We start from the raw sequence: 26,005 nt of genomic DNA on the forward strand, positions 1-26,005 counted from the left end.
TTAATTAATGCTATACTCTTTTATAAAGATTTAAATAGTTTTCTTTTTGCATGCAAATGGGCTAGTAATATTATCATTTTGCTAAAAACGATAATATTACTAGCCTGTACATTTTATACATTTGTTGCTTTAAAAACAATCTAAAATGTCAATATTCCATGGGTATATTGATAAATGAGGTCTAAATTATAAGAAAATGCATTTTCTACGAAAAGTTGAAGGGAGAGGTAAAAAGTGGTATAATACAATTTGATAGACAATTGCATTGTGCATCTGATTCTCGTAAAATATACAGGGCGTTCCATTTAAATTAAACAAGTTATTGACGTTTAACGCTAGAAATAATTTAAAATAAATTTTTAGACACTCTGTATGAGGTAGTATTATTTTTATTATTGCAACACAATAACTGATCAATAAATAAACTTCAGTAAATATTTAGTATTAAAAACTTTGATACCCTTGGAGAAATGAAGCCTTAAAATTTTTACTGCAATTTCACAAAATTGAAAATATTTCAAAAACGGTAAGGTTTAAGTGTAATAAACCTTAATCAAATTTACCTTTATTTTAATCGTAGAAACTAAAAATGTAATAATATACAGGGTGTTACATTTAAAAAAATACAACTTTGATATTTTTTATTTATTTGGGACACTCTTCTGTATCTTGTAAAAATATTTTTAAATTGTAGCTCTAATATTCCTTCAATGAACCCAAAACTTACAATTTGTAAAAAACTAATCGTTTAGCTACAATACTCCGTGTCGTATGTGGTGAACAACCCTGTATATCCAAAATTAAAAAAAAAACTTCGGCCAATAAGACAGTTATTACTGTCAAATTTGACAGATACCTGAGAGCAAAGGAAGTTGATTTTTTATGTAGTATGTATTTCAAAGCAAAAAAACTAGCTTCAAAGTCAAATTTAATCTAAATCAATTGATAAAACATAACCCATAATTTGATACGGATCTTACCAGTGACATTGAGCAAGCAACTGTACCAGTTTGTATTTGTTTAAATTTATATCTTTAATTTTCATACACACATCATATCGCTCATAGAAAAAAGAACATTAGTCACAGCTTCCATTAAACCATTTAAATGGAAAAAAATGTGGATCTTTTTTTAAATATAAAATCCTTCGTGCCAATTCACAACTATTATTATTAATATTGATAAAAAAAAACGAGGGAAAAAATCAAAAATCATCTTACTACCTACCACCTAAAGATCGGAACTGCTCGAAAATATCTTCAATTTACATTTCATTTCGGTTCTTCAATCTTCCCAATCAAAACCCTCCTCTGTTAAACCCGCCTCTTCCTCTAGCTCGTCTGTTGCCCCTCCCACCTCGTCCTCCCGCTCTATTTCCACGGCCACGCCCCCTGAATCCGAATCCATCCTGATTCTTATTACCGAACCCGCCTCTAAAGCTGTCCCTTCTATAGGCTCCTCCCCCTCCGCTCATATTGAACTCTTGCCTGTCCATGCCGAAGCTATCGTCGAAGCCGTATCGGTTATCTTCGGGATAGTACGGGTTATCTTCGGGATAGTACGGATTCTCGTCGGGGAAATACGGTAAGTTGTCTTCGGGCAAGTACGGGGGACCGTCTAGCGGATGATCGCCGTAACGTGGCGGAGTTTGGTGGGCGTGGTGGTTCCAATGAGGTGGGCCGTCCATCCAGGGCGGCTGGGGAGGCTGTAGCATGGGAGGAGGAGGTCCGTTCATTGTGGGCGTGGGCAGGAGGCCTGGCGTTGGGGGATTGTTCATATCCATCTGGTAATGTCAAAAAAGAATAGTATTATAGTACACAGAGTGTTTGGAAAATGTATGGCAACTTTTTAGGGGATGATTCTTCGACAAAAAAATTGTGTGTGCACTATGTGCGCATATTTGAAGTGAAACTTCTTACTAACAGCTATTAAATTGAAGTATTTGAAGGACATATAGAGTTAATATAAAACCGTATACTATTCTAGCTTTATAATTTTATGTTTTTTAAATTTTTATTAAAAAACGATGATTCCATTACTCGGCCGGATAGCCTGGCAGCAGTGGCCATTAAACCAAAATACTACTACATATATATATCTGACTACTACTGCTTCTAACCAACAATTTGTTTTGTGTGGTCTGTGGTCTGTTTTTGTTTAAATGTTTTGTTCATTATACATGTTGGGGATTTATTTTTAAATTAACGGTAATCGTTAGGCAAACTCATAGAACATGCATTTCTTTTGCATAATCAAAATTGTCGCTCTAAATTTTACATAACCAAATTGTCACTCTAAATCGCTGTCTTTTTTAGACAGATGTTACTTGTCTTGTCATTATTCAAATTCCCAGAATGTTGTTAACAAAAGTTTCATCTTAAAATAAAATTTTAATCAATCACAATTGTTTTTCTCCATCATTTACGGGATTAATAATCCTGAAATTACAGTTCAATTACAAACGATTCATTATTTATAGTGATTTACAGTAATTTTATTAAATTATACGAATATTCTCTTTGATTATTGGTTTGAAATAAATATGACAGTGCCCTCTAATGAAAATGCGAGTTACTAACTCTAAATTCTAATTCTGAGCTGGCAAATCAGCAGATGCTTTACCTAGATCGTTATTCAGAAGCTACAAACCTATCGATGAAAACATGCATGTAAATATACTTCCTAGCACACAAGTTTGGTACAATATCAAGTTTATTATAGTTATTTTCTTAGCCGCGTATGGCACAGATCGTTCCCAAGCAGCATTTGGACGTCGAGACAACGTTGTATCACGCGACCAAACGTCGGGGCGCAACGTCGGCACAACCTCGTGCCAACCCTAGTCTGCACTAGTTTGGAGAATAATTTTTAGGTCGAAACGACGTAACGTTGGATACCTACGTTGGCTAGCACCCTAATTTAGTACAAACTGCAACGTTGTTTAAAATCCTAATTCACAGAAATACAAAACTATAATAATATGGCGTCTAAGTCGCGTTTTATCTTAAATTGGGATAATTATAGTAAAAATATTATTTTTATAATTTAGTTAGTGATGACGATGACAGATGGCAGTAAAGGAAAACTAGACAAAAGTATTTAAGTGTAGAGGATGTTTGAAGATCATAATTATTGAAACACTTTAACCAACTCTGTAACTCGTTACCCAAGGCAAAAAAGTTAAACGCAAACAACTTTATTGATAAATGTATTGTTTCTACTTTGAAAAATACTTATGGGCCTTAAAATTAAAGAAGTTATAAAAATTTCTAGATTTTTTTTAATAAAATGAGAATAATTTTTTCGCAGTCGAAAAAAAATTGTTTCCGCGTGTTTTTTAGGGTCAAATATTTCAAGTTAATGTATTCAAAAAGCAGGAATTGCTATTTTAGGAACGAAACATTTTCTTATTCAACAACATGGCGGCTTTCACTTTGTTGTTTTGGTGATTAAGATGGAGTAGTTCGAGTAGCCGCATACTGGACTAATAAAGTCGCAGTTCAGCCTTAACAGGTAGTATACTAGTCGCAAGATTGCCTAATTTAGTCATCCTAGAGTCTAGCTTGTGCAGCCCTCTATATTCTAAATAAACGAGGGAGTGGATAAAGTATCGGTAATATGTCGATATATATTTAAATTTAGTTTTATATGTGCCTTTCTTACGTCCCATTTTAATTAATTTTTTTTTATAAAAACAAAAACAGCACAGTATTGTCTGACTGAAGAGAACAATGAAGTGAAAATTTAAGATTTAAAGTTATGGTTTAATACAGTTGCAAAAAGGTAGTGGCTCGACGTCCTACCACCGTAAGAATAAGGAAATCTAAACTACGTTGGAATTAGTAAAACAGACGACGTTTGCATAACGCTGGAATAGGTCCTGAAAGTGACGTCGGAAAAATCTTTATTGCCCAACATTGTAACTACGTTGTCCGAACCACCTAAAGATCACTTAAGCAAAAAAGGTTACAAGACAACGTTTATTCGACGTCGCAGAAGCGTTTACTTTGTTGTAGTACTAGTTCAACGTCGGCACAACGTTACAACAACGTTTACATTTATTTTAATACCCAAGGTACGGAGCTAACTATTTTCTGTAACTAATCCAACGTTGTGTTTAATAAACATGTGGTCGCAAGTCGTGAAAATGCTACTTGGGTTACGGTTTAAAAAAAAGTTTAATAATACATTTTTTAACTTTTTTATGATATTAAATATAGAGCATATTATATTTTTAAAAAGCTCATAACAAGGCAACGATTTTCTTAGCTTTAAATCAAATATTTTTTGATGTTTGCGCGATTGTGCGATTCTTCCCACTTTTCATCTCACTAGCTCGTGTGCCACAGGCTTGAATTTTTACTCCCAGCGCGCGTAAAGAAGTTTCACTCCAAAAAACTACTTACTCTGTTTATTCCGCCCATCATAGCCGCTGGCGGCATGCCCATATTGAACGCCATCGAGGGCGGCATGGGCGGCGGCACCCCGTGCCAGGGCGGCCTCTGGTGCACGTCGATCGGACTGAGGAGCGCCTTGTCCATCGCCGGGCCGTGTTCGACCGCGTCGGGCGGGTTCAGTTCCGCCGACAAATTGCTGAACTCGTTCAGTCGTTCGAGATGTCGTCCAGGAATTGGTTGGCGTCGACGTCGTCGAGCAGGTCGGGCAAGGGCGGGGGCGGTTCCAGGGAGGCGTGGCCATTTCCTGAAAAACATATCGTTATTACATCCTATAAACTCCGTGGATAAAGCTGTCATAAGTTATTATACAAAACTTTGTTTCTGTAAGTACGATTTGCATTTTACCGGGTGATGCATAGTAGTGATGGGAATACCGGTTCCACATTAGTCGCGTTACAATAGCGACCGTTCCAGTGAAATACCGCGACAAAATACCGCGATTTTGTAACCGAGGCTCCGGCTTCCAAAGTGTCGCTGTTCCCGCCTAAGTGGTATTTCTGGTTACTGTACAGGGTGGGTCAAATTCGACGCTTTTAAATGGAAACACCCTTTTCTATAGGAGATAGACGAAAACTAATATCGATGTCTGGAGCTCAATTTTCATTAAAAACATGATGGTGAGAACCGCACATCAATATCTGTTACCGTTTCGAAGTTACGGGGTGTTTTTCAAAAATGTGCATTTTTAACAAATCGCTGTAACTTTTTTACTAAGGAAAATTTTGTATTTCTATGAAAACATTTCCAAAGCACCTTTTTACGTAGAATTTAATGGTTTAAGTATAATTTTTTTAAAATTAATAATTTAAGAGTTATCAACAGAAAAATTGATTTTTTATTTGGGGCACCCTCTATATTTTTAATTAACTGAAAAGAATTTAAAATTACCTTTCCAAAAATATAGCACACTTGATATTTTGTTATGATCCCCTTCGAAATACAGAATTTTTAAAAGTTCGCCACTTTTAACTAGTAGGCTTTGGACCCCTTATTGATGATATGCCCTTAATGCAACTCGAAAACATATTTTTCCAGCAAGACGACGCACCGCCTCTGAACGCTGAAGTTATCAGCAAATTTTTGCAGCCAATTTCAAGAATAATTGAATAACTAACCAAGACCCCAGCCGTTGGCCGTCGAGGCCGCCTGACTTAGTGCCCATGGACCTAATCCTATGGATATATTTGCGGAAGAATAAAGGTTCCTTATTCTTCCGTATAATCTAGACAAGAATTAGAAATACTTAGCAGTTATAAGAGGGTATATTTCACACCTACTGAGTTAATGAATTCCGCGAGAAATGTTCAAAAACTGCCCCGTCTGTCCATAACAGAAGACGGTCGATATGTCGAACACCTGTAGCAAAATCTTATGTCTTGGTTTGCTATTTATTTTTATTGTTATTAGATATAGTTTAAATGTGTTGATGTTGGTTAAATATATTTTAAATTGTTATAAAATTCTGCATCTCTCATAGCAAATATTATTTTCGTTTTAATTGATGTTCACAGCTAGAATTTTTGCATTACAGCCGGTGCCGTTCAAAGCCTACCTACTTATTTAAAGCCGGCGAATTTTTATATACTCTATATCTCGAGGAGGAATCGAGCAAAATATCAAGTGTGTTATATTTTTTGGAAAGGTAATTTTAAAGTATTTTCAACAAATTAAAAAATATACAGGGTGTCCCATATAAAATCAAATTTTCTGTTGATAATCCTTAAATTATTAATTTTAAAAAAATATACATAAACCATTAAATTCTACGTAAAAAGGTGCTTTGGAAATGTTTTCATAAAAATACAAAATTTTCCATAGCAAAAAGTTACAGCGATTTGTTAAAAATGCATATTTTTGAAAAACACCCCGTAACTCCGAAACGGTAACAGATATCGATATGCGGTTTTCACCATCATGTTTTTGACAAAAATTGAGCTCCAGACACCGATATTAGTTTTTGTCTATCTCCTATAGAAAAGGGTGTTTCCATTTAAAAGCGTCGAATTTGACCCACCCTGTACCTACCTACTCCCCTCCCCGCCGTTATCTCTGTACCCATGCAAATTTATAAACAATAACAATTCATAAACCCTCCAAATTTGTAAATAATAAACAACATGCAGATGGCTAGAAGAATTTAGCTATGTTAGCTTTTAATTTTGAAAATAAAACTATTAAATAAAAAATATAAAATAATATAATTTATTGGTATTCAATACTTTTTATTTGCCATCTTTTATTCAGACTGAAGAATATCTTTTTATAAGTTTTATATTTTTGCCAATAATATTTAGATTTATATTCGTCTGAAAGACGTTATAAACGTTAGAATTTAAATTAAAATACGTACATTATTTACATAAGATAATTATATCTTTCTATCTTTTTTTCTTAAAATCTGTTTACTTTAGAAATAGTTTAGCTTAAACAATAAAAACTAACATAATTTGAATCATTATTCGATATACCGACGCCATATGCTAAATTTATTTATCTACGTGTATGTTTTTATCTACGTATATTCCTTATTGGTGGAAAAGTTAGAAGTAATTTGTCCGTATTTTCTTTGCCTTGCTGTATATTGCTTTAGTTTTGTGTACCAAGCAACTGCTTCATAGGTAAGCATGGGTCTTTCTATCATGGTATAAATCCAGCGCAAAACGTTAGGAGCGCAACCCTATCTATTTCCCGCCAGTCTTCTGCATATTATGAGACCCTTTGTGGCTTTGTTGGCAATGTTCTTAATATGCCTGTTCCAGAGAAGTTTACTGTCCAAGGTTATTCCCAGATATTTCACTTCCTGTGATGGCAGTATTTCCTTTTCATCATCTTGAAAACTCTTTTCATCATCTTGAAAACTCTCTCAAAACTTGAAAAGAATCTATCTTTTTCATCATTTCAAGATAGATTCTTTTCAAGTTTTTCAGACTTCGCCTTCTGGTGAATGGCACTACCGCGATTTTGTCTGAGTTGATGCTCAGCCCGACAGTCCTGCACCATCTCTCAGCGATGCGGAGTCCGCTTTGGATAATATCACACAGGGTGCCTCATGTTTCCCCCGTGCAATCATGTATGTCATCTGCATACCCTATGCAGTGTATTCCCGCTAGAGTTAATTCGTCTAGTAGTTCATCCACTACCAAGCTCCACAGTAGGGGGAGGTCACTCACCAATAGAGGAGTTCCTTGCGTTGTTTTAACAACTACAGTTTTGGTACCTATCTCAACCTCTGCTGAGGTGTTGACTTAAATAGATGCAGTTTCTCTTAAATCAGTTAAAAAAACGGCTTATCCGAAATTGTTCAAATTTGGTATAAAAAAAAAATCTATTTACAACTTGGCTATAAAATCAACAGGAGAGCCAATGTTTGGGCAGTTAAAAATACAACCTATCTACAAACGACGTCGGCGATGGCTATAAAATGAAGATCGCTGTCATTTTATATGTAAAATTAAATGAAAAATGTCACCGATCGTCATTTCCAAGCCAACCGAACGCCGCGGCCGTTTTATTTTCGATCATACGCTATTATTATTTACTCACCCTCCGGCTTGGCGGACACCTCCAAATCGTCGCTGAGATCCATATCTATGTCACCCTCGTTGTTATCGCTCCTCCTCCCCGGACTCTTGCCCTCCTTGGGCGGGGGCGGGGGAGGGGGCGCGGCAGCCAGAACGGGGAGTGGCAGAGGGGGCGGCGCCAGCGGTGCTTTTGGTGGCGGCTCGGGCGATTTGGGGGGCGGCGGAGGCGGCGGTATGGTCAGGTTGTCCAAACCGAACTGGAGCCGGTAGTCTTGGTCTTTGGAGTTGGACGAGGGAGGGGGTGGAGGTGGACCAACGTCGCTGTTCAGGGTGGACAGTGTCCGGTAGTCCTAGAAAATACACCGTAAATATTACCCTTGTATATGAATTTTTAAAGTAGCTCAACCTAAGACGTTTATGGATGTAAAGCACCAGATGGCGGGGCGTATTTCACAGTCTTTTACTAGAGAAAAATATTTTTTGTTACTCTGAATTTTGAAGCGGCCAATAAAAACAGAGAAAATAAAAATCGATAATTTTCGGACTGTGCCAATTGGTTACTAATCGACCAGATACTTTTTGTCTATTAGATATGCTATAAAAGCTGGTAATTATACAATTCGACCATTGTAAATACCCGACAAATTCCGCAAGGCCGACGAGGTCGATGTTTTTCACTGATAAGAAAAAAAAATGTTTGTTTAGATAATTTTCGAGATATTTTTTCTTTCTGAATGCACATTTTAAAGTATTTTATATTCTTTGTCCGCTTGATCTATTATACTGGTCGCACGTATCGAAGTTTTATTTCTTGTAGTTTTAAAATATTTTCTTGTTTCTTTGTAGTTGTAATGTAAAATTAGATTAATTTATTAAGTTTGATTATAATGTTTAGTGTAGACTACCAGAAGAAATTTAGTAGTGTTTTTATATTTTATTTTGAAGTTAAGTAGTAGGTGAAGGGGTAATTTGGTTAATTTTTCTTTATGTTTGATTAATTAATAAGTTTGATAATTTGTTTAGTGTAGAATACAAGAAGTAGTTTGTGTAGTGTTCTTGTAAGAGATTATATTCATTTATTTTGTAGTTGAGTAGAAGGTGAAGGTATTTGGGTATTTTTTTCTTTTTGTTTTTCTTCTAATAATTATTGTAGTAGTTCTTTTAAATATTGTGATAGATACATTATAATCTTCCTTCTACTTTTCTGGTAGTTGAATATACGAAAAAAATCTGATCAAATTTATTTTAAATGAAATTAATCTAGTCTTATTAATTAATCAAATTAAACTAGTCAAATAATATTAATTGCAATCAATTATTAAAAAATATTAATTATTTTGGAAAATAACTTTTGAAATGGAGTATTATTGATAAAATTTAGCCAATTTTTTTTACCCAGTAGCGTATTTCAATATGATCTTATCATTTATCACTGTATAATAACTTTGTTGTGGCAGAAAAATATACCAGTTAGTTTCAAAATATTATTTTTTTTTCAAACGTCACAAAAGTATTAATTTTTGCGACGTGATTGACAATATAAAAAAGTCATTTTAACGCCTAGGCATAAAAGTAAAGCACTTTACGCCTAAAAAAGTATGAAAATATATTATTAAAATGACATAAGTCTCAAATTCAACGAGCCGTAACCATAGTTTCTCGATATATAATTACTCATGGTACAAAGCAAACTTGAAAACAAGGTATGGTCGATAGGGTCTCCAATTTCGTTCAGTTTGCGCATATCGCCTGTAACGTCATATGCCATACAACAAAATATCCGTATTGTTCAATTGCCACTAATAAAAAAAGACCTAAAATAGGGAAGAATTAAATAACCCCTAAAGTTATGTAAAATCATCGAGCTGGACATTTGAAAAGTTATGACACATAACTTATGACACATAACTAAAAGTTACATACACATTTATTATGTGTCATCTGTTTGAAAATTTGAAATTGGCGCGTGGAGCTTGCCGACCAATATTGCCGTTTATCACCTGTGACCAACCTGCGCAATATCATACCTTGTTTTTTTGTATCATGATAATTACTTACAAGGTATGAGTTTTAAATATGTTTATATTATTTGGAACGTTTGAAATTGTTTAAAACATTATTTGTGGCGTTTGAAAAAAATAGCATGTTCTATTCGGAGTAAAAATGACTTTTGTGCTTCGGCTGTATGTCAAACCTACAGTCTCGCCACGAAAAGTGTCATTTTTACTCCTAATAAAACAATATACTAGAAATTTTTATGTTTTAACGGGCTTTGTGAGTTAAAACATAATGATATTTTCAGTTTTTATAATTCTTGATCGAAAATAAACGGAGTCAGCGATGGCTATGAAATTAAGGTCGCTGTCATTTTATATGTAAATTTATGTGGGAAATGTCGTCGATCGTCATTTCCCTGCCAACTGGATGCCGTTTTTTTTTCATATGGTACAAAGTTAAAGCAAACTTGACTCTGACCATGTTTTACGCTAAGAAAGATTTATTTCGTGTAATAAAGATTTAAATGGTGTATTAAGTACATAATATTTCTTTAAATGTCAAATAATATTATTGAAACAAATGCCAAGTTTTATTTTTAATTAAGAAAAAAATTAATCAAGAATGTATAAATGTTTTGTTTTCAAAAAAAAATTATCTTAAATTCGTAAAACCTCAATTTAGAATAAAATGATGAAAGAATGAAATAAAATGTTATAGCCCTGGATCAAATCGAAATAAAGTAAGTGTATGTAACTTTTTTTAAATATTAATAATTACCAGTAATTAGCATTAATGTACCAACATATTGAAAATTGTTATTTCTTTGTTAAATACGGTTTAGAATCCTTAAAATAACAGCAAAAATAATCGAAAATCGACAATGAAATAATAGTTTTGTTTAAATTTCTTAATCAGCTGAGCCCTATTATAGTTCGCAAAAATCCGAGCTATATTATTACATTACTCTGAGGGAAATACCGCAAATAATCGATATTTTTGACTCCGCCCCTAATCACATGCTTCATTCTTTTAAAGCTTTACGATTTGTTCACCAGAGGCAGCACATTTTGTCGAGAGGTTGACCAACTTTAAGAATATATAAACAAGGATATTACTTTGCTAAGTAATATATTTATAGAATATTTTGAAAATATGTAATACAATAAATAGTTTTTCAAAGAACCCTTATAATATGACTGCGTTATGTGGTTTTGCAATATGGCAACTTAATATTTCTGAAATTGACAGTTTTTAGATTATTAAATATCGCATATGGTATATTTGAAATTGTTCATAACGACAATTTGGCTCGAAATACTAAGGGTGTGGTATCAAATTATTCCTAAAAAAATGCTTTTTCCAAATATACTAATGCGCTACCAGGCCCTAGACACTCAATAGTAATTTTATAGACCTACAAACTTAGCTTTTTAGACAGAATATTGGCGATCCGTCAAGTTATTTTTATATCGTTTTTTAAATAATTATTAATTCAGATATTCCTGATTTGTCGAAAAATTCAGTGATTTGTAGCTTGTGTTTTTATTAGTTTGTGCATTTTGATATTTACAGTCTATGATCATTTTCGTATTAGATATTAAACTTTTTTATTAAAGACATGTTGACATTTTAAAAATAACAAATTTATGAACCAAATAAAAAAATAGTTTAATCATTAATAAGTCAGTACATAGTTGGTAATACAATATAATATTTTTAGTAACAGTTAATAAGTAGCCTATAATATTTTGACTATATTATAATTTATTTGTTACATCAAAAAAATAGTCGTTATGTGCTCTATTATTGTCGGTGTTTAAAATGTATGTATTCATAATTTTATTTTGGTTTTGACTATGTTATACTTCTAATTATTTAATAAAACATAAAATGTGATAAAAAAAGTATATAAGTATTATTTTATACTTTACACGGAATTTTGCGCTTGAATAACGTTACCGCCCAAGTAGCAAATTTTATTTTATAAAGGCTGTATAAACAGCTATGTGATAATTTTTATAGGATACCTCAATTCATATAACGTGCTATATGACCGTAATATGATAGCTTTACAACCAAAAAAGGCCCATTTTTATACAACCGTTTCGTAGTATAGAAGTTCTATAAAAAGGGTATACAACTATTATGCAACTATTTTACACAGCGTTATATGACTATTATAAAACTAGTTTTATTATGTATTACGTGGTCACATCTAAGAAACAGAACAATAAGAACATTTGATCATTTAGCGAGGTACAAGAGTATTTTATTTTTTACCAAAGAATATTAGGAGCAAATTATATTTTAAGCGTGTCGTAAAATGAATCTAGAGGATGTGGATTGTTAAAAAGGAGACTTTACTCGACAATGAAAATGGCGGGTAGAGTCAGAAGGTACAACAAATATGTAATATAAAAAATCATTAATAGGGTTTGAAAAGTAGGGACAATTTTTGTTGCGCCGAAAATTTTACCGGTAGATTAGGTATGTATTTGGCAAAAAATTAAAGCGCTTTAATTTCGATTTAGGTTTACGTATAAATTTAAACAATAAAATAAAATAAAATTTTCAAAAATTCTTGTTTTTAATTTAATTAAACAGTTTATTACTGTATGTGGGAATCTTATCACAAAATAGTTCTCAAAAAAAACATTTTACAATTTATTTTGATGTTTTTAATTTTGCTTCATATAATGGCGGCCATAGGCCATACAAAAATTCTGCCTTAAACATGGCGAATTATAATGCAACCATTTTATTATAAATGAATCCCTTAAATAAGTCTTTGTGGTAAAATAAAACGGTATAAGATAAATATCTATCATTACGCAGAATTTCCAGGCACTATAGAACTATTTTTGACATATTGAGATTTGTGACAAATGGATGTTGGCAAATCTCATTTGATTAGTATTTAAACTAACAAACATGATCAGGTTTTCATGGATTTATGCACGCAATGCATTTCATGCATGCCCGACGAGTGAGCGGCAACCTAAGGACTTGGAAAAACAACAATAAAACAATACAAACATTACTACAGTAAAACTTTTACATCAACGTGGCAACAATGCTTTGAAGAAGCCAGACAACCCGAGAGGTTTTGGCTTTTGGGAACCCAGGGAATTCTCGGGATTATTTGCCGTAATTTCGATGAGTTTTTTCTTACATGCTCTTTATAACTACCACTGCGTATGTTAACTTTTTTCCAACTTTGTCCAGAATTCATAATAGCTGTGATTGATTATACTCGTACGTAGATATTACTTTTGCAACAACAACAATAACAAAATAAATAACTAGGTATACCATTTAATTTAAAATGAGGTTATATTATACATTACCAGTTTTATAATGCAGATATTACAGCGAATTTATTTTGTTAATCACAATTTTATCATATAAGGCTATATAACTAGTGTTGTATACAGCACCGTAGTTTAACGCAATAAAACATTCTATCATACAACGTAATACAACTTTAATAAGACAAGTTTAAGTAACTATTATATGATCTTGTGACTACTAGTTATATGAATATTATAGAACTCTTACATGGTGGGTATAATAGTCTAATAAAATAATATGTTTGTTATCATATAGCACTGCCTTATTAAGTGTTATATCATACTAAAAGAAATTATCGTTTAATGCGTTATAGGATACGTTGTAAAAACCACTAGAAAATAGTTTAATATGACAACTTTTATTAAAAAACAGAATGGTCGAAACCAAACGCTTAATAAAATCAAGCAGTCCTTAAGACAACGCTATTCGACTGTTATAAAATAATTCAATCCTTTTAGAATTTCTTTTTGCTACTTGGGCGGTTTAGTTAGCGTTAATAAGTAACGAAACGCTAAAAATATGTTATGCCAAAACTTTCCATTAGTTTCCTGCCGGATCACCAGGTGGCTCTAAACGACGGACCTATTTGTTTTATATCAGTGTCCAATCTATCTCTAGTACATGGCACAATTACTATATCGTCTATGTGAGCTACGTCTTTGTTCCATTTGAAAAAACTGAGATATGATTAAAAATACAATTTGGGCATCTTTTAACCGGCCAGAACAAGAGATGAAAATCATTAAACGATCAAATCTATTTTTCCAAGGCTCAAAAATTAGTGTTTTTAACACACTCTAGATTTGAAATTGAAAATACGATTTTTTAAGCGAAAATGTCAAAAGTTGACATTTGTTGTCATTCTATTCAGAGTGTCATTTTCTATCGAATAAAGTAAAAATATATTGAGGATGTTATTTAGAAATCAAAAGTTGTAATTATTTCCGGTGAAACAGGAAGTGACCCAAAACAATTGAATACGTCAATCAATTCTAATTTATGTCATATACTAACAGACCAAATCTCGTTTTTTTAATTGAAAAAATATCAAAAATTAGAGAATATATTCTCGAAAAAAACAGTATACAGAAAAATACCAATTTAAAATAAAAATTATAAAATTTTTTGAATTAACTGAAAATCTTACTTGATCGTGGTTTTCCCATAGAGTCTCTTGAGGAATGATGGTAGTCAAATTACTTCTGTCTGCTACAGGAGGTGGTGGATTGACACCATTTACATGATCGGCGTCATCATTTGGAGAGCCGGTCAAACTGATGAGATTTCTGTGATCTACGTCTTTCACTCCAATACTAACGATTGAATCTGACATAAAAGATTTAAAAAACAATACAATAAAAGAAATATTTTGCCCGTATCTGTTATAGCTCGTGCCCTTTCAACTAGTTTAGAAAGTTTAGTTAATTTTAAAAAAAGTTAGTCTTTTGAAACTTAATCTCACCTTAATAAAAATATAATAGTACAAGATTAAATAAAGTAGGGAAAACGAGAATTTTAAGAAAGCTGGTTCTTTAATATATCTTTTGCTGTGCTCTGCTGACCAAAGTGCGGGCCGTCTGGCTGCCGGTAGACTACTGCGGTTCACTACTGCGCATCACATCTGTACAGGGTATCCCATTTTCGTGTTTTATGGGCTTTCTCGTTTATGAATAGAGACAATGGTGCGATTTTCACATTACTTTGCTAGATATTTGTGAAACTAAATATGCTACACATATGTTTGTCCTAACCTCCTTAGTTCCTGAAATACAGGGCGAATTTGTGATGCGCAGTGAATAGATGTTGAATACAGATATGATACTCAGTAGTGAACGAAATATCTACCGGCAGTCAACAGGAGAGCATAACAAAAGATATATTAAAGAACCAGCTTTTTTGCTAGCTAAAATGTTGCTATAGTCTATAAAATGAATAACTTTGAATTTTGACCGTTATTTTTTACCAACATGGCAAATATAAAATCCCTCTGTCAAAAAAGTTACTGATATTCTTTAAATTGAGTGCCTGAACTAGCCTGAACGAATCAGATAGGTAACTCTTTTTACTTTCGTGAAATAGAAAAGGAAAATAATAAAACAAGTGACAAATCTTCCTCTTCTTGCAAAATCAACACGAAATGTCATAATTGACAAAAGTAAAATGTCATCAGCTTTTGACATTTCTAAATATTAGACCAATGCCGTCTCTATTAGAACAGCCACGGAGCGAGATTTATGACGTCACACTAGTTAGATAATACGGATTAATAAATATATTGGAGAATACATGGAAACATAATTATTCCTCGTATTTTTGGTTTGTATTTTAAAAATAATATAGTTTACATGAAATATACATAATATACAGTTAATAAATACAATATAATATATACCTATTTATAGTAATAAATACTTTGGCAAATAAACTATGAACCATACAAATGCAGCAAATGTTTTACAATATACAAATAATGAATAGATGGTACATAAGATAATGGGTAAAATGTAAAATATATTTTAAATTTTGTGGTTCGAAAATCGATCTAATTTAACAAAAAACATTCAATATCTACTAATAGTGATGTATTATTATTTGCATTCACAAAATTTATTTATATATTATAATGTTTACTGCAATTAATAAACTAATATAAACTTGTCAAAAGATGACCACATATTTTTTTAAATTATTATTCTTAACACAAAAACTATCTACATTGACTATGGAGTACGATTTCAGTCATATTGTAAAACATTTGCTGCATTTGTATGGTTCATAGTTTATCTGCCAAAATATTTATTAATATAAATAGGTATATATATATATTGTATTTATTAACTGTATATTATGTATATTTCATGTAAACTATATCATTTTTAAAATACAAACCAACAAATCGAGGAATAATTATTTCCCATGTATTCTACAACATAGTTATTAATCTGTAGTATCTAACTAGTGTGACGTCATAAATCTCGCTCTAGGCTGTTCTATTAGAGACGGCATTGCGTCAGCATGGCCGCAAGTTGCTAACCTAATAAAATTAACACTAGAAAAGCCCGCGGGAACTGTCAAATTCAAAGTTATTCGTTTCACAGACTATAGCTCTTAGACTATAAGTAAAACAACGAAATCGTTATAGAAATGAAAATATAAAATGGCACCAATCACACCATCTTCCTATACCTAAGTTAAAATTAAACATCACATCAACTCAATTACATGCATAATAATATACATATAGTCAGTCCAGCGAGAGACAGGACAGTGCCAGTTGTTATGTCGTTATAGTTGAAAAGTCTTACTTTCGTATTTTTTTAAGTTATCTGTCGAAATCATACATTCTCTCGCTGAACAAACTTTACATACTTTGTTACTACTACACGTACCTAAATCTCCCAGACCAGGTAACACCCTTTGATCTACGTCAGCTGCGCCAGTCGACATAGAACCGTCATGGTATTCCACCGGATTACCATATCCTTTAACCAGGTTAAATACACATTTAGTCGAAAAAATATTAACATACCAATAATTACATCTAACAGAATAAGCCAAATATATTTGAGACAAATATTTTTTTAAGTTGTTCGCTATATTACCCTCTGACACAAAAAAACATCTAGAACAATACAAAGAACAGTTTGTTAAAAGAAATTTCATTATACTAATTTTTGACATAACCGGAAGCAGTAATAGTATTAGCAGATCATCAGGCAAACTACACTAATTACTACAGCGATAATTGAGGTATTCATATAATCCAATGTTACTGAAAATTCACAGAATTGAAAATTCATAGAAATGAAAATCACAGATTATACAGATTATAAACTTATCGTCAAAAGCATTGATTTTCGTGGTTCCCATTTTCGGAGTCGCGCACTAGTTAGGGTACTAGTTTGCGCACATAGCACGCCCACTTATGGCCTCTAAAATTGTGCACAGCGCCTGAGCGGCCCAGTTATTACGCTGTTTAAACGCGAGTTTATTTTTGCGCACAGGAAAATTGACTCGTTTGCTCATCGTTGTAATGAAGTTCATAAAAATTTCTACATTCACTCCTGGGACACCCTATATATTGTGTTAAATAATATTATACTAGAATAATAGGGACTTCATTTTCTTTTAATAATGACAGTCAATGTATTTTATTGTTAATTGTTAAATCATTATTGTAATGAACTTCATTAGTGTTCCGATTGTTGAATTAAATAAGTTAAATATTTAATTGCCATATTGTAAGAGAGTTTTGATCGGTTTTGGTCGCTATAGTTTGTAACGAAAATATTTTCGTTACATTTTTCCTTTTATATCGTTTATCCGTTTTTTTTATATATTATCGATTTTTTGCGGAACCTCGATAGTGGTACACATCACTAGCGATGGTTGTTAGTTTAAATTGTTTAAATATTTTATATATTTTCTGGTTGCCTATGGGTTACCGATAATAATTTGTTTATTTTTAATGAAAACGAAGGTTTATTATTAATATTTTGTTTAGTGTTAAATAATTAAGATGCAATTGTTACACACATTTTTTTTGAAGGTATGTAGGAAATTTTATCGTATGTATTATTTTTACTATTAATTATAAATTTTTATATTGACATTTGGTACTTAACGCATGTCTAAATGAATGGGAGAATTCTATAAAGGGACTTGTTTTGCCGAAAATCACTCTCTCTCTCATCTCGATCTTCTTTGCTTAAACACCTAGTTTTTTTTCCAGACACCGGCACGAGGTACGACTTGGAAATTATTTATTAGTTTTTTTTAAACATTTCTTACTATCTAATATGAGTTAATTATTTGATTTAATTATTTAATTAGCTTGTAACTTTAAATTCCTTTTTCTATTTTATCTTTTTATCTCACAGTTCATTTTTTTTATCATCATTTCTTTATCTTCTTATCTTAGTAGCACGTGTATGGTAGTTTTGTACAAATTTTTCTAATACCTTTAACTTTTATTTAGTACTAATTATTTTTATCTTTCTTATTTATGTACTGAGACGCAAGCTGTCGAACAGGAACCGCAGAGGTGTTCGATTTAGCAATCTCAGGGGCCATGAACAGAATCAATCACTGAAGGAGTACTCTCAGAGACGAACCAGGAGGGACTCTGGTAAGTAAGGATTTTTTAATAATATTTATATTATACGACTTATGTCACCTTTAACGAATCCTTGCTTGCCAGAAGGCAACTCTTGTTTTATCTGGACCCTGTAGTGGTGGTGTCTATTGGCAGGCCATTCGACAGATAGATTTTTGTTTTTTGTTGTTTTTGGGTCACTCTGGGGAACGTATCTTTACCTCGTATCTGCCAAATTTACCTTACCTTATCTTTATCTTATTTAGCGGATGCATTATCTTCGTTCCTGGAGTGACATATCTTTTCTTTTAGTTTTTATCTGTCGAATTGAGCATTTATCGTTTTTCGTATCTTATCTCTATCTTTCTATTTACCTTTATCTTTCTATCTAGTTTTTTTAATTTATCTTTTAATATCGCATTTTAATATTAACTTTTGTTCTAATTTAAATTTTCCTACATTTCTAGTTTTTTTAATCTTACATATTTTTTTATTCTTTTTACACGTGTCTACAAATTAAATCAAATAATTTACTGTAACAATATATTTTTTTTTTCAAGTCGTACCGAAGTGATTGTGTCGTCTGGAATTTTCTAGAGAGAGAGAGCAAAATATTTTTCTTTTATATTTTTTTATAATTCTATATTTATATTCTTTAAATAATTTGGACAATCTTTTCAATTATAACTAATTTAAACTGTCATTGCCTATTTTCTTTTTTAAATTTTAATTATAATTTTTACTATAATAATTAGTAGTTGGATTTAGATATTGATTATTGTTTATTTGAATCACTAATATGTTGTTTAATCATAAGTTATTTTTATTGTACCTTCATTGGCAACCAACAGACAGTTCAATTGGTAATTTAGAACACCACCACAAAACTGGGTACTTATCAATTGTGTTGAGTAGAATACTGCTGTTTGTTATCTTCTAGGAAGATACGAGAATTGACCCTCCCCATAAGTAGCTCACGCACTGAGACTGGTGGAGTCTCACAAGCTCTCCAACGTTAGCCGGACAATCACGCTACCCACCAGCGGACGAGTGCAGCGAAGAGGGTGAGGCCTTTCTCCCAACCAACCGAAGCAGAAACACTTAAGTATTCCAGTTGCATATCTAATCTCATATAATCGAGACTGTCACAGCCAATTACATTGATTGTTTATAATTGTTAATTAAATATAAGTCATTAATGAAATTTTCTATTGTCTTATTTAATTCCAAAGCATACTTCCACAAACCAGTAACTTTTAGAATTTTGTGGGTTATAAGTTTAATGCGAGAAATCGAGCCGTTCGCGCAGATCGCCCTACTCTGCTAGTGCAGGTTGAGTGGAGGGGAGCGCGAGTCGAGTACCTTGGCTGCAGCAGTTCCAGAGAGACAGTTTGTGGTCGCACGCGAAACAGTGAGGTCGAGTCCGGAGTGCCTGCCAAGTGACCTGCTGCCAGCCGCCGATCGCCGCCGTACTGCGCTAGGTAAGCACCAGCCGTCGAAGTATTCGAAGGTAGGTCGTATCCTTGTTATGATTACTAGCGGTTATTGTACCACCTAGGAGCGTTTTAGGGATAAGGGAGAGCGAAGGTTTGCCGACCAGACGAAAGAGAGAATACGGGGTGCTAGGGCAGGTGCCGGAAACTATGTCCCTTAAGGGTAGTCTGACAACTGTCCCGGTATAAAGTAACCTCCCGGGAAAAGCTACTTAAGGGCAAATAATTAATTTATTTTATTAACAGAGTTGCCGAGCAGGCGAAAGAGGGAATATGGGGTGCTAGGGCAGGTGCCGGAAACCATGTCCCTTAAGGGTAGTCTGACAACTGTCCCGGTATAACGTACCCCTCGAGGAAAAGCTAATTACGGGCTAATAATTAATTAATTTTCTTAAGGGACAGCTAAAGTGGTTCAGTAAACGCACGGGTCGCGAATATTTATGGGGCTAGAACAGGATCTCGCCCAAATCCCGAGGCTGGTTTTGTCGCTCCCGTATTTCTCTAGGTGTGCCGTCCGGACGGCATCCTGCAACAGTAACGCTGGACGGGATCTCGCCGAAATCCCGAGGCTGTCCTGACCGGGCTGTGTGTGTACGTGCCGCGCTTATCCGAACGCCGTACAACTCGCCGAGATGTCGCTAACGTCAACGTCACTCCGGGACTCGCGTTTGTGTATCCCACGGGACGCGGTTAACTTCGCGATCGATCCAGGACTCGCGTTTGTGTATCCCACAGGACACGGTTAACTTCGCGATCGATCCAGGACTCGCGTGAGTGTGTCACGGGACGCTTTTAACTCCGACGCCGATCCGGGGTCCGTATTTCGCTGTCAAAAAGGATACTGCTCCGATAAATATTTAGCTGTGACCATCGGGACGCCTGTAACGACGTCGCCGCCGTTTAGAGAGTCGCGTCGTGGTAGAGTGTGTTGCTCCGGTATCTACGTGTCTGTGTTCATTAGGACGTCACTAAATCCGACGCCGATCTGGAACTCGCGCGTGTCTAATAGAACGTCACTTCGGGAACGCGTTTTGAGTTCGCGTGATAGAATCAGTCAGAGAGTTACGTATTGGGAATAATCGATCAGAACTCTAGAGGTACACGGTTGTTATTGTAAATTTTACTTTACGGGTTTCTAAATATACATTTTATTTCACTATTGTTACAATTCGAGAACGTGAACTTTCCTTGATTACTTTTGTACATAATTAATTTGTTAAATAAAAACCTAGTGTTACGTTATAGTTAATTGTGTTTTATTTTCTTTTCATCTCATCACTCCCTGGTGTCTCCACTGTATAAAAGCTACCCGTACTGGCACTAGTGGTCTCTCAAACACTTTAAACTTTGGGGGGTGGCGCCCGAGGAACCGAACCAAGGCATCTCGGCGTCCGTGAGCGTTCTCAAAAACGGAGAGAGCCTCACATCGTCATAAAAAACAATTTTCGTACCACAAATTAGGGACAAGATTTTTATCTGTATAAATATAGTATACCTAATATGTGGTATAATTAACTTAAAATACTACTTAATACTATCGGAGGACAAAAAAAATCAGTGCTGAAGTAGTCAAAAAGAAAAAGCATATAGTCGGTAATTATCTGATACCTTTCTTCTCGAACATGGGAGGACTTTCGGGCGTATCGCAGTCCTTTAGCTCGTTCCAAATGTCACCTGCGTCGTCCCATCGGGTCGGCAAGTCGCTGGGATCGTAGTTGGCTTCGGGCGGATAGGGATTCACGCCAGTTTGTAACTGGTAGTCGTAATGGCTATTCGTAGCCGTCGAAGGACTGTAAGTAGATCCGGAGTATGTCGCTACCGACGTATCGTAAGATCCCGCTGTGCAAATTTAAGTAATGTAAGGGTTGATTGTAAATAGTTATAGAGATGGTCCACGCTACCCTGTTTTTAGTACCCTTTTTTGTAACTACTTTGAATAAAAATGTTAAGGAAGGAGCATATCAACAAACTATGTTATTAGTTATTAAAATTAATAACAAAAATACCAGAGACGCTACTGAAACACACTGACTGAAGTCAAATTGACGTATCCTAATTATTTTTGACAAGTAGTAAATGAAAGCAAAAATGCACGAAACAATACAGGGCGTTCCTTAATGACATGCTAATATTTAAGGAGGTGATTCTTGGACCTATTCTAAGAAAAAAACTTCATATGAATATATGTCCTAAACATCTTAACTTTTCAGATACAGGGTAGTAAAATTTACGGCGTAGAAAGCCTTGTCTAGTAAATAAGATTTCAATGCTTTGCGAAATGAAGAAAATGACGTTATGGATTTGATTTCAAATGGCAGGTGATTGTGCATTTTTTTCGAGTTGTATAATATTGAACTTTTAACTAACTCTGAGCGTGGGGTAGGTAGATATAGATCTTGCTCCGCGTTCCTGAGTGGATAAGTGTGAGATGGCCTTTCTTGAGAAGCTGATACATGCTTACGTATTAGGCAAACGGATTCAAATATAAATAAGGAAGGAAGAGTAAATATTTTTAATTTTTAAAAAAAGTCCTGGCAATGGGTTCTGCTGTTTAGTCCCAGTGAATATCGAACAGCTCTCTTCGGGAGCCTGAAAATGCGGTCAAATTGAGTCGCACAGACGTACCTCAGAATGGAAGGGAATATCTGAGGTGCGACTCAAAACGTGCATAATAAACAGTTCTAGTCATTGACAAGTTAAGCTCCTTACAAACAGATCTTAATGCAAAACAGGCAGAGCTCAATTTTTTCGACAAAGCGTCGATATGCATGTCCCATTTTAGAGAACTGTCTACAACAAGCCCTAAGAATTTTACAGATTTTACGACGTCAATGGTGGTGTTGTTAAGTACAAAAGGCTGCAGCGAGTTTTTATACGACAAAGCTTTAGAAGAAATGTTGAGACTCAGGAGGTTCGAATCGTACCAAGATTTAATGGTGATTAAGTCGTTTGATATAATCCTATGAGGTACCGTGACGTCCTTGTTGCTCCAAGTGAAGCTAGTGTCGTCCGCAAAAAGACATATTTTACCACTGATGTTTATGTTAGCAATGTCGTTAATAAAAAGAAACAAAATAAGGCCTAATACTGAGCCTTGAGATACAAGTCTTCCATATTTTGATATACCAAAAAATTGTTTTATTTTTTAATTTCCTTCCAGCCGATGCAGAAATGATTTCCACACAACAATCACTGCGTCAGATTTTCAGCGATATGACCATGAAGTAAACTGACTTTAATTTTTTTAGGCAAAAACGAACGAAAAAAATCAGGAGATAAAAAATGTTTAGAAATGAATGGAAATTTTGAAAATAATTTTTATTTTAAAAGAAGTCAGTGGTGTACCATTTTTTTCTTCAAAAATATTCAATGTAAAACCCGTACGGACGGCACTGGTTGAAATAAATAAAATTCTTTGTATACCAAAAAAGGTATTTTGATCCATAAAATACGTCAATCAAGTTTCATAAAGATATCTATAATAAAATCAGAGTCATTATGAAAAAGAGTTTTTTTTTAGAAAACTTTACCACCCACCAGAAATTACGATGTTTAGGACATACATGCATATGAAGTTTTTCTCTTAGAATAGATCCAAGAATCACACCCTTAAATATTAGCATGTCATTAAGGAACACCCTGTATATAATTAGTTAAATCTAAGTGAATTTTATAATTGATTGTAACGTGTATATTATAGTTACTTAACAATGGAAAATTTTCTATCGATTTTTGACTGAAATCAATCACGCGCTGCACAACCAACTATTTTACACTCTTTTTTTATGGAATTCGCAATAATGTAACTGTTAATTTAAGTTCTAACACAATATCATTCTAGATTTACTACCAGAAAACAAAAGCGTAATAAAAAAAAATAAATAATAAAAAACAAGCTCAGTAACGATTGACAAATTCACAAAATTTCAAATCAAATTCAAACATGTCAAACGAAACGTCAGACAAAACGGTCAAAAATGGGGGGTGATGATGTCAATTCCCCCACTAATGCATGCGTATATAAAATAATATTAGGCTCCTTCCTTTTGGCCCTTTTATTCAAAGTATTTAAATAACTATAACAACAAATAGCATGCATCTTTTTAAAAAATATAGAGTGCGTTAGCTTTAATAGAACAGTTGTTGTATACTGTCCGCTAAATGGATCAAGTATATATGGGATATAAATGGCAACACTGTATTCCAGTAACCGTAAAATGAGCCGTTTTTTCCATAAAATGAGCCGTTTTTTCCATATTATGTAGTCAGCAGTCTTGTTGTATAAGTTTAGGTATATTTTTTTTCTTAAGTACAAAAAGTACATATTTAACAGTGTGATATATAAGATTATGCCATTTTAATGTTAAACAATGTCGTAACCTGACTTTTAAAGTAGTGAAAAAAAATATTAAATATTAAAAAGTAAAGATTCTTCTTAATACTAGAAAAAGTGATATTTTTTACAATACTTACCAAAAGTATTTGTACCCTCCATTGATGAATTGAAACTGAAACCGCCATCATCGTTATTTTTCGAAAATGGAGGCATCGGAGGTGGCAACAGTGGATTATACACGGCGCTTCTAAAAGGATTTCAATTAGTATTTTATTAACGAAATTATTAAAAGTAATTAAAAAATAATGCTGTAGGAAAACCAATGGAAGTTGGCGTGCACCAAGGATACTATATAGAGATAAGGATAGTTCGATTCCTATCTTCCTGCACCAGGTGGATGACACTTCTTATGGGAGAACTGGCAATGGTTGAAAATTTGACTACAAGCGATTTTCTAGGAATCTTCCTTACCGATAAATTATTGACAAGAGTGACAGATAAAGCCTTGACGTTCTTTCAGTATTCCAGTTCATCTCTTTTTCTTTCTAAAGTGTGCGTTGAAAGGAGACAAAAACAATTTTTGGTGACCCATAATTTGTTATTCGAACACCACTTTTCTCCTTGTCGGGTCGTTGACGTTGACTTGTCGCCATTTTATTTCTTTTGTTTACACGCTGCATTTTGCTTTGCAAATTTAATACATAAATTATTTAGGCAAATATATAGGTTTTTAATAAAACTCCTCGGACTAACGTGTAGGTAAGTGTTGATAATTTTTTTTTCATCTTAACATGCTCATTGTCGTTCTCCTGATTTTAGGTGACAGAAAAGGATCATCAAATCAAATTGAATTTTATATTTTCCTTCCTATTTATCCTTCCTAAATATCAACGAGATGAGCCATCGGAAGAAAGGGACCATAGTACAAAACAGAAAGGTGATCTTTTTTCTTTCCACTTCGGATATTGAAATTATTATATACTGTAGTCGTGTTCGGCATTATGCTCTGAGAAATATAGATAAACAAAGAACAACAGATATAAAGCATCCCAGAGGAAAAGAGAGGCAATACCTGTATGTACTCTCTCTGATATTTGTGAAAGTTACAGCAAAGTATTGTTGTAAATGTCATCTTTTTGATCGACCTGAAAACTTCGAGCAAAAAGATGACACTTTCAACAATACCCTGACAGATATCAGAGACGATACAGGTTTTTCCTCTCTTTTCCCCTGGAATACTTTTAATTTATTATTCTTTGTTTATCTAGATTTCTCAGAGCACTATGAACGAACTCAGCTTGTATGTTTGAAATAATCGTCCAGTTGGCTTAAAAATGATGATCGAAGACATTTCCCATATAATTTTACTTTCAAAATTATGATATATCTTTTATTTCTAAGCCATCTATGACGCCATTTTTTTCAGTTTTGTTATAATTAATTTTGTCTCTTGATCTACTTGTAACATTATTCTTTTAATTTTATTAATTTATTGTGGTGAAATTAATTTCTGTTGTATATTTGATATTGATATTAAACATATTTTTAAAAAATGGTGTATTTTTTGTGTTTTTGTGTATGTCATAATTAAAAATAAATGAAGAAATAACATTTTTTTTTTTTTAAACTTCCCGCCATGCGTGACAATTTAGTCCGTAGTTCCTACAAGCGAAATTGGGGGCGCTAGTAGCAGTAGACTTGTCAACAGTGTCAAATTTAAACGTCAATTTCACTTTCCAATATTTAGCAAGGCG

At 33.6% G+C, this 26,005-nt stretch overlaps 2 protein-coding genes across 3 annotated transcripts in view; both read right to left on the minus strand.

The window, feature by feature from the left end:
- Positions 1-777: 777 nt before the first annotated feature.
- Positions 778-4,679, minus strand: LOC115887106 (cleavage and polyadenylation specificity factor subunit 6-like). Its single transcript, XM_030906430.1, has 2 exons — positions 4,407-4,679; positions 778-1,783 (listed from the first exon to the last, which is right to left on the minus strand). Exons 1-2 carry the CDS (start codon positions 4,539-4,541, stop codon positions 1,298-1,300), a joined length of 621 nt encoding a protein of 206 aa, XP_030762290.1. The 5' UTR covers positions 4,542-4,679; the 3' UTR covers positions 778-1,297.
- Positions 4,565-26,005, minus strand: part of LOC115887105 (formin-like protein 6) — a 33,505-nt gene continuing 12,064 nt past the window's right edge. The window contains exons 8-13 of one of the 2 annotated variants that reach the window (XM_030906428.1): positions 24,389-24,498; positions 21,524-21,754; positions 16,717-16,809; positions 14,475-14,653; positions 8,001-8,328; positions 4,565-4,701 (exon numbers count right to left, since the gene is read on the minus strand). In XM_030906428.1, coding sequence (XP_030762288.1) covers positions 4,604-4,701; positions 8,001-8,328; positions 14,475-14,653; positions 16,717-16,809; positions 21,524-21,754; positions 24,389-24,498 — 1,039 coding nt within the window. In that variant the 3' untranslated portion in view covers positions 4,565-4,603. The remainder of the gene's footprint in view (positions 4,702-8,000; positions 8,329-14,474; positions 14,654-16,716; positions 16,810-21,523; positions 21,755-24,388; positions 24,499-26,005) is intronic. The other variant, XM_030906429.1, reaches the window with a different exon arrangement.

The sequence above is a fragment of the Sitophilus oryzae genome, unplaced genomic scaffold, assembly GCF_002938485.1.
Source record: "Sitophilus oryzae breed Bouriz unplaced genomic scaffold, Soryzae_2.0 scaffold_552_pilon_pilon, whole genome shotgun sequence".
In the NCBI taxonomy this organism is placed as follows: Eukaryota; Metazoa; Arthropoda; class Insecta; order Coleoptera; family Curculionidae; genus Sitophilus; species Sitophilus oryzae.